Source organism: Pteropus alecto, unplaced genomic scaffold, assembly GCF_000325575.1.
Source record: "Pteropus alecto unplaced genomic scaffold, ASM32557v1 scaffold134, whole genome shotgun sequence".
In the NCBI taxonomy this organism is placed as follows: Eukaryota; Metazoa; Chordata; class Mammalia; order Chiroptera; family Pteropodidae; genus Pteropus; species Pteropus alecto.
This window is the reverse complement of record NW_006436283.1, coordinates 4,666,130-4,675,721: the sequence shown is the minus strand read 5'-3', so window position 1 is coordinate 4,675,721 and position 9,592 is coordinate 4,666,130. Positions and strand designations below refer to the sequence as shown.

General features: G+C 58.0%; 1 protein-coding gene across 10 annotated transcripts in view; it reads left to right on the top strand.

Annotated features, from left to right (window-relative positions):
- LLGL2 (LLGL2, scribble cell polarity complex component) overlaps positions 1-9,592 on the top strand; it is a 31,639-nt gene that overhangs the window by 4,467 nt on the left and 17,580 nt on the right. For 9 of the 10 annotated variants that reach the window (XR_003046458.1, XM_015589811.2, XM_025047151.1 and 6 more), the window contains exon 2: positions 6,631-6,725. Coding sequence is in view for 9 of the 10 variants with exons in the window: in XM_015589811.2 (XP_015445297.1) it covers positions 6,651-6,725 (75 nt within the window). In the remaining variant the exon portion in view is untranslated. Of the gene's footprint in view, positions 1-5,488; positions 5,580-6,630; positions 6,726-9,592 lie in introns of those variants that run through there. The other variant, XM_015589812.2, reaches the window with a different exon arrangement.

The window sequence follows — 9,592 nt, the reverse complement described above, 5'->3', positions numbered from 1 at the left end:
GGGGAGGGGGGGCCCTCTCAGGATGTCAGCCGCTGTGGCTCCTTAGGATGGACAGTAGGGAGGTGGGAGTGGCAGCTGACCTGGATCCAGCCAGGAAGGGCAGGCTGAGCTCTGGCTGCGGGTCCCCAGTGCTCCCAACCAGGCTGCTGCTGGCCAGTCCCTTTGTCCTGGGGGAGAGGCCTGTACTGAGCAGACGGTCCTGCTGTCGGGTTGGAGTGCAGAGACTTGGACTCTTACTAACTGCTCGGGCTCATTAGCTCTTGGGATTGGTTATTTCATAAGTAATTGTAAGAATTACACGAGATGATGTATGTAAAGTGCCTAAAGTAGCATCTGGCTACAGTTTACACTCAGTCTCTTACTGCCCAACAACGGCAGCGACACAAGTTCTCTGGTTCCTGCCCCCTCTCTGTGTGTGTTGTCTGAGTCCTATCTCCATGGGTGCCCTTCGAGCCAAGGTTTGGTTGCTAAGCTGCTGGCCAAGGGCCTGCCTGATACCTTTGAGAGATTGGGTTTCCCAGGGGAACACGGGTGCTTGCAAAGCAGCCGTGCACATCTGCGTTGGCATGGACAGAGGCTAGAGGGGTCAGCAGCTGCCCCAGTCCCGCAGAGCCCTACGTCACGTCTCCCCTCAGTAGGAGGTGCAGGGGTGTACTCACACCCGGCAGACGCAGACTAGAGGCCAAAGCCACACACGGGCCTCACACAGGATGTTGGGGAAGGAAGGGCAGCTTCTTCGGTGGTGGCAGGCTGTGGGGGGTATGGGCAGAGGGCAGAGAAGAGCTTGGGACTGAACCTCATGCTGTGTGTGCTTCTGGAGGTCCCAAACACGGGAGGGTGCTGACTGCGTCTCCAGGAGCCTTCTCTCCCTTGGCCCGAGATGTCTAGAGTCCTAACACTGGATGTCACCTCTGCCCACAGATGGATGGAACTGCCCAAAATATTGAGGGACCTTCCGGGGGGCTGGCCTATTACACAGAAGGGCTGGCCGAGCTTGGCCAGGCCTTGGTCTTATGGGGACCAGTTAGCCCAGGCATCCCAAGCAGTGTCAGTGTGGGATGAGCATTCTGGTCTAGAAACCCCTTTGTTCCTTCCTGAGCTCAGTGAAAACTGCTGCTTATAGTAGGGGGCCCAAAACAAGTCCACCCCCATATAGTTATTCATTCTTCTGCCTCTACTGCCTCTTCTGAGCTCCTGAGACGCAGGGGTGGGGCAGAGTCCATGCATGTCCTGGCCACAGGGTCTGGGCAGAAGATGGGAAGGGAAGACAGGGTGCGAATTTGCTAACCTGTTGCCAAGTAGACAGCTCTCCTATTTTTTTTTTCCCCATGGCGGGCATCGGGGTATGGGGAGACCAATTCTCACTGGCTGGCGGTGACAAGCAGTGACAAGAGAAGGAAATTGTTAGGTCAGCTGCCCACGGGGAACTCTCAGGCTAGATCCACACGGAAGGCACATATCTGTGTGAGGAATAAGGAAGCCTTGTGTGGCCCAGCCCTCAACCCCGAGTGCCCACTCCCAGAGGAATAGAGCAGGCCCAAGCAGGCAGGGCGGCTCAGGTCCGGTCAGGGACAGAGACCGCCACTGCAGTCTTTAGAGGTTTAGCGGCGGGGAAGGCATTTCTTCTTGGGAAGTCCCTCTCTCAAGAGTCGTTTCTAGCCAGGTGGCATCTCTAGGGCAGGAAGCCAGGACCCTCAGAGCTCCTTACGTCCCAGTAACTTTGCCTCAGATCCTTTTGGCATTGGACTTGGGGGGCTCTCCAGCTGCTGGGACTCCTGAACTTGGCTCTCCTCCCACACCCCATGTGGCAGTAGCAGCGTGGAAGTGTACAGCACCCAAGAGTTTGCTGGACCCCTCACAGGCCCTCCTGTAGAAGCTCACAACAGCCCTGCTGGTCGGAGCCTATGAAACAGTAATGTCCTTTTGTCTCAGGACCCCGGAGCCCTAAGTCACACAGCTGGTTCCACCTGCCTGTCTACTCCCTGCCTTTGTGCCCATTCGGTGTCAGCAGGGGTGTCCTCTCCCCTGTCCAGGTTAACGTGGCTGAAGGGCAACCCAGCCGAGAGATCAGGAGCGTTCACGCCCGCCGAGAGCTTAGGGCGGCCCTCACACCAGACCCCTGCCTGAGCCTCACGCCTTCTCCCCTTCCATCCTCTTACCTGCCCGGCCCGGGAGGCAGAGAAACCAAAAGAAAAAAAAATCGACACTAATTCCGTATGCCTTCCAACGTGCTGTCTATTTCTGTGGATGTTTTTCTCCTGGATTCTACCTGACTCCTGGATACGCTGCGTGTATGCTTCCATGTCGTTAGTCTTCTGCCCTTGTAGTGACCGCAAGCCCTCCTTCATGGTGCCGAGCATGCTCCCCTGTACCCCTGTTGCTGGCTACTTAGGTTGCCAATACCTTGATGTCTAGTTGAACAAGACTGGGGAGAACATTCTCAGAGCCGGGTGGGTGCCCATACCCACGGCAGTTTTGGGGACCATTTTAGCATAAGGTGTGGGCAAGCGCTAAGGGCGAGAGTGGTCAGAATGGGTTCAGAGGGTATTTTGGAAGGTGATTTTCGATGTGTCACTTGAAGGGCTAGAAGATATTTCAGACAGAAGCATGGAAACCACCGTGACTGGGGCCTGGGGTCAGGGCTGGACGCATAGATGGACCAGCCAACACAGGGCCAAGCCAAAGGGACATGATTTGGTGGAGGGGAGGGCAGACCACATCAGCCCCTGCCTGGGACTGCCAGTTGGTTCCCAGTGGAGTCAGATGGAAGCTCTTTGCCCTTCCCGACCGGCTCCTCCTCGTTGCCTGCCCTCGGCCTCTCCACCCTCCTCCTCCTGACACGCCCTGCCCCTGATTACCGAGGCTCACCACTTCCTATTATTCAGGTCTGGGCGGAGATGTTACCACCTCCGTTCATTCATTCATTCAGGGTACACGCGGGGTGCCGCAGTGAAAAAGAGGGCCAAAGCCCCGGAGTAAGAATATCTTTGTGGAGAGTTGCACAGGTCATAAGCTCAGTCAGTAAACTAGGCCATCGTGGCCAGCGCTAAGGAGAAAAACAAAGCAGGGAAGTAGAGAGAGCGTGTCAGGGGAGGGACACTGGTGTAGAGGCGAGGGAGGGAGGCACGTGAGTATCTGGAGGGACGGTGCCCTGCGCAGAAGGCACAGCGAATGCCCGGGCCCAGACCCAGGAGTGGTCACTGAGTCCTTCCGACCGCCAAAGCCTGGTCACTCTATCTCAGCATCTTCCTTTATTCTCTTGCTGGCCCTGATCTCTGAAACCATCCTGCTGACTAATTTGTATATTTGTGAGTCATCACACTCTCCCCTGAAAGGATGTTAGCCTGGTGACATAAAGGATCTTGTCGGTCTGTCGCTGTTGTATCCCCAGTCCTAAGACTGCCTGTTCTGTGCCAGGAGCTGTGCCAGGCCCTGGGCACTAAGCATGGCTCCCAGCAGACCTGTGCAGAGGGAGTACGTCTGCTTCTACAGACGAGCTCGCTGGGCCTCCAGGAGCTACCTAGGTAGACCACCTATCTTGGAGGAGCTGAGCTGTGATGGTTGAGGCCTGGCTGTTGGTACCAAGCCCTGGGCTCTTTCCCATATGTTCCCTTTCTCAGGGGTACACTGAGTAGGTAGGATTTGTTCCACACCAGGAAGCTCCAGGCTCGGTTTCCTGAGCTTGTCTGCAGAGAACCTGCTTGTCTGGGGCATGTGGAGCTAAGGGTCTCCCTGGACGAGTCTAGCCAGTCCCTGACCTGTCACCCTTCAAGAAGAGGTGGCACCTTTTATGCCTTCTCCGGGGCAGTCATTTCTGTATTGGGAGCTACACCAAAGGTGGACTGGAGCAGATGCTGTGTCTGCCCTGCCTTGGTCCTGGCTCCGTCACCCCAAGCCAAAGGGGTCCCAACCCCCTGAGCAATGAGCGACAGGTCCATGCAAGGCCCCCCGAGCCTTGCCCAGCCAGACGTCACCAGCACCCCACAAGCAGCGGCCAGCCCCCAGCCCCAGCTGCTTGGTTGGCTCTGAGCCGAAGGCGTGCGAGTGGGCGTGAGTGTGCGCACGTGTCTGTGCCTTTTAACTGCAGGGGGGTGATTAGGCGTCCCGTCCTGTCATAGCAGCCATCCCTCGCTGCCTCCCAGAGCCCTTAGATTTGGGAGGTTGCCAGACCTGGAGTCAAACCCGAGTTCTGGTTCCTCCAGTGACCTTGGGCGAGTGGCCCGGCCTCTGTGGTCCTCTTCCTTGTCTGCCAAATGGGGACATTCCATTCACCTTCCAGGGAGGCCGGTGGGATCGGCGTTTAGGTGTGCCTCACTCACAGCGTGGAGTACCGAGGAGCCACTGGGCCTCGGCCGTGTACCCACACCCCGCTGTGCTGCCCTGAGTGGTGGGGTTTAGGGAGGACTGTCTCCTCCGGATTGTTTGCGTTCTTAAGTGACCATGGATTACTTGGGCAGAATGTTCACATAGCAACAAAAACGACCTCAGAGTCTGGTCCAGTGCCTAGTAGGCAGCAGGTGCTCCGCGGGGCGTTTGAGTGGGTGGAGCACCCACCTGCCCTCTGGGCGGGGCTGTCTCCCGCCGGCTCCACATCCTGCCTCTGTCCCTCCTACCTGCACCTCCTCCCCCAGGACTGCGCCCCGTCACCCTGGAGGCTGTGCAGGTCCTTGGCACAGATGGCCCTGTGCCCTCTCCTTCCCACCCCATGGCTCCGATGGGTCCTACAGGGCAGAGCCCAGGGCAGCCTCTCCCTAGAGCCCACAGACCGCTCCAGGGTGCCACTCACAGCTTCCTCTGACTTCTGAGCCAATGCCCTAGGCCCAGGAAGGGAGAGAGCACCCCCAGCACCTGGAGTGGGCGACTTGGGAACTCCAGCGCCCTCCCCCACAGCCCAGGCGGGGCCCTCTGCAGGGCTGGAATGCTAGGCCACAGCTCAGCTGTTTGTCACCAGGGAGTCTGTTTTCCCTCCCAGCCCAGGAACCCTCTAGAACTGTCCCGCCTTTGTTCCCTTCACCACTTCAGAGGGCAGGTGGGCACCTGGGAGTTTCCTACCTACCTGCTGTTCGAGGGGCAGTGGGGCTCCCCGCTCTGCTCTGGCTTCCCCATAATGCAAAGGCACAAACCTCTCATGTCCACCCCACTCCCCTCCTGCACGTGGCGGCCTTTTTGGTGTCCCCAGAAGGTGATGGTGCTCTGAGGGCTGGTCTCTGCCTATGCTCAGTTGGGATGTTGTTTGGAATGCCCCAGGATGTCTGTCTTTGCCGAGTGGGGTGACTCCTGCCAGCATGGCCAGCTCTCAGTTGCTCTGCCAGAAGAACCCCCCCCGCCAGCCCCTGCCAGTTCTGCCATGCAATGCCTCAGGAAGCCCCCAGTCTTTGATTACACAGGGTTCTTTCATACGCAGTGGTTAAATTTTGTCACCTCCCAAGAAGCCAGGAACTTCGGGACATCCTTTAGGTCTCAGCTTAGACACTTTCTTCCCCCATAGGACACTCTCCATCTGAACCAGGTGCCCCGCTGCGCCTCCCCGGCAGAGTACTCAGCACGCCGCACGGTCCTGTCTTTGCCCCGACCCCAGAGTGAGCACCTCTGTTTCCAAGGACAGGCCTTGGTGTCCTGTGGTCCGTGGGAGGCCAAGCTTCTAGAAGCCGGAAGCTGGAGCGCAGATGATCCTTCCCCCTGCCCCCGAGGAGGATCCAGAAATAGTTTCGCCTCGCATTGGGAAGGCATTCGACAGTGGGCGGACAGTTTTTGGGCCTTGAGCTGGTTTCTGTATTGGGCGTAGATTTCTTCTCCTGATTAGCCTCCACGTGGGTCCGTGGGCAAGGGAGCCTTTCTGAGCACACCCCACCAGGGGATGAAGCCCGAGGCTAGGGATGCGGCTACGGACTCCAGCAGCCTTGTGGGGTGGACCCCAAAGTCTGGGTGGGATGGGCCAGCACCCGCCGACTGCATGGTCTACACGCTCCCCACTCAGGTTCCTGGCAGCTGTGGCTGATGGGAGCAGCCTAAGCTGAGAGTTGCTGACAGCCTTCCCCGAAGTCAGAAGGCCCAGGTGTGCCTTCCTGAGAGTTTGCTGCCAGGCGCTGGCCGAATTGCCGGGCCTCTCCCCTGCCCCCATCTGGATTCTGGTCTGGGAGCCCCCCAGAACAGCCTTTGCATTCCCCTGCTACCCCTCCCAGCCAGCTCTGGAGAGAGGCTTGTGAAGTTCCCTTTCTGTTTAGCTGGAGTTTTATGGTTTTTCAGAAAACAGGTTAACAATTAAGCTAATTAACCTCAGGGCCTCCTGGTTCCTATAAAGCCTGGCTAAATGGCTTCCTCCCCCAGCTTCTCCCTCTGGCTTTATGAGGCCACAGGTGGCCAGGAGCAGGCGTTAGGTTAGAGGCAGCAGCCCTAGGCCTCCAGGTACAAGGTCCCTCCGGTTCCCAGAAGAACTGCAGTCTGCAGATGGAATTTGGGGAAGCCAAGGGTGGCGGAGCTGGCCTGGCCCAGGGGTGGCCACCTCCTGGGCTTGGGGAGAGAGGCCCACGGTGGCCTGGGCTCAGCCAAGCAGTGACTGGGTGTCAGGCCAGGCTCTGGGGCTGCGTGTTCACCTCGCCCCGGTGTTCAGCAGCCCCCCTCTCTCTGCAGAGGGCCGCACACTGAGCACGATGAGGCGGTTCCTGAGGCCCGGACATGACCCCGCACGGGAGAGGCTCAAGCGGGACCTCTTCCAGTTTAACAAGGTAAGGGGGCTGGGCGACGCGACCAGTGTTCAGGTGAGCGCGATGCTGTCAGCCTCCCCACAGGCTGGGGCTGGAGGAGATCAGGTTGCCTTTACCTGAATTAAGGTACTTGGCACTGCCTGCAATGCCTCATGGGAATCTGACTTTGGAAATGGAGTCCGATGAGAGGAATTGTCCCAAGTCTCTCCCTGGCTGTGTCACCTCTTCCAGTCTCAGTGTCCCCACCTGTGAAATGAGGAGGAAACAGTCCGCCCTGCCTACCTCCTCATGGGTGTGTTGAGGAGGCTTAGGGACAGGAAAGGTGAAAAGACACATAAGGTATAATGTTCCTGTGATGGCAGGTCCCTTGGGGTAGTGGCCACGGGCCGCGGCTGTTCCCTCCTCAAATTGCCCCCAAAGGAAAACACAGCTTCCCCTGTAGGCGGAACTCATGATCCCTTCTGGCAGGCGCCAGGCCTGGGTGAGCGGGGAATGGTACCTGGGAGAATGTGACAGGGTTGGCATGTGACCACCCCAACCCCACGTCTGCTCCTAAGCCAGAGTGACCTGTCACCTGAGATCACAGGAAGGATCCTGGAGGCTCCACAGGCTTCCCCAGAGGGGCTGGTGCCTGAGAAGGGCGGAACTTGTTGGTAAACGGAGGAGCACAGCGCAGTTTATTAGCTCCCGGGCCACCTAGCAATCTGTAGCCGTTTCGGGGTAATTAGCCTCTCTCACCTCTGCTTTGATCTAGGCCCTTGGCCTCCATACTCAAGCTTCCCTCTGCCCCAGAAGGGACAGGAAGGGGAGCACCTGGGGACCTCTCTGGGACGTGCTAGGAGATGCAGATTTAGCTTCACCAGTTGGACTTGGGTCATTCAGTGCTCATCCCCACAGCATAGGATGCCATGAAATTAGATAATTTAGGCGAGAGACACAGTGGTCTAGGAATGTTAGCTGCTGTTTTCAGAGGCATCTGCCAGGATGAGAGAGCCCCCAGGGGCTTGCCCGAGGTGGGTGGGGTCCCAATGCGCCATGCCATTTTCTGACTTTCTTGACCTGTGGGAGGTGTTGCCGCCTGCAGAGCTCCCGCCTCTGGGATCAGGGCTTTTCTGAATGAATGCCTCCTCCCACTGGCAGAAGAAAGCTGTGGGCGGGGCTTTGGGGCCTCGGGAAATGGGGTGCAGGTGTGCAGCGTTGGGAATGGGGAAATCTCAGGGCCTCTGCGCATCTGCCACTGTGGCTCCCAAGGGAGCAGCCCGTGGTTGCTGGATGCCAGTCTCAGAACCTCGGAGCCTGCTGGGGGTCACCAGGATCTCGCACCCTGAAAAGGTGGCCAATTTCAGTGGAAACCGGAAAAACAGGCTCAGCAAGGAGGGCCGAACCCCAAACCCCGGCCCCAAGTTCCACCGTTCAGCGGGGCGAGACTGAGGTGCGGCTGGGGCTGAGGACTCTTCCTCCTGGTGCCCCACAAAGAGTGGTCCCCACACTTGGCTGCCCCACCCCAGGCCGGGGAGGGGAGGGGGAAGGGAGGCTCCCGGCATTGCTTCCACCTTCCATTCTTTTGCAAGGAACTTTAATTGAGTACCTGCTGTATACATAGCCCAGGGCTGGGGCTGTGGGAATCTGGGAAGATCTGACCTTTGCCCTGACTTTTATGGTCTGCTGGGAGGGAGGGGGCCGAGAAATTCCTCTTCTTGGGAGTGGAGAGGAGGAAGCTTGGGCAGGGAGCGAGTCGTATAAGGATTAGTCTCCTCTAGGTTCTGGGTTAATAGTGGAGCCTGAAGGGTTGGGATTGGAGGGTCAGGCCAGATCCTGGAAGATTTGGGAACCTGGGTGGTCCCACCCACACTAGCTGCTCCCCAAGCCTCTCCCAGACTGAGGGGTTGAGGGAGACTGAAACCTGGGAGTCTGGGCCTGACATGCCAGAGCAATGATGGGTTTTGAGCAGGCAAGTGAATGATTCAATTTGCAATTTAGGAAAGACCTCTGGGGCCCTTTATTTTTTTAAAGGAGACCCATTGCCGTGACTGGATGGAGCCCAGGTAGTGGGGGCGGGGTGCAAGGCGTGAAAGGACAGGGCTCTCAGCCGCAGCGCTATTGACATTTGGGGCTCGCTGTGCTGTGTGCTGAGGACTTTGAACGGCATCCCTGGCCCCGCCTCCCCAAGATGTACAACCAAAAACGTCTCCAGGCATTGCCCAACCTCCCCTGGCAGGTGAATTGGTTCCTGGTTGAGGACTACTGGATTAGAGAACTATTTAGGGCATAAGATTAATGAGACGGGTGATGGCCAGCCATGAGAATGAAAGGGACAGGGAGGGAAGGTGGGTGTCCAGCATGACTGAGGGCTCCGTCCTCGGTGGGCGATGGTGCCAGGCACAGGTGGGAACCCGCAATGGGGGGCGAGGAGCAGGTTTGAGGGAAAGTGATACATTTGATTTGGACCGAACAGTAACAATGATCTCCGTTTACCAAGAGCAGCATCCCCCAGGGTTGGCGGTGCCAACCCCAGAGTCTGAGTGCCTGGGTTCACCAGCTGGGTGACCTTAGGCGAGTCACTCATCTCTAAAATGGAGACAGTAGAAGCTGGCCCCATGGAGTTGGTGCGAGGATTAAATCAATCGGTGTATAAATCGAGCCACACGTGGCTAGTAGCTACATGTAACTGTATCAGCCAGCACCGCTGTTATCTAGGTCGAGGTGGAATTTGGGGACCTTCGGGACCCTCGGGTGAGATGGCAGACAGGGAGATATTCAGGGCTGGAGCTCTAACCCTCGGGGGGCCTGGGGTTCTTCACACGCGGGAGAGGTTGAGTCCTTGGGAGGGGGCCCACATCTGGGGAAGCAAGCAGTGTCCAGGCCAGACTGGGGACTCTGGGCACTGA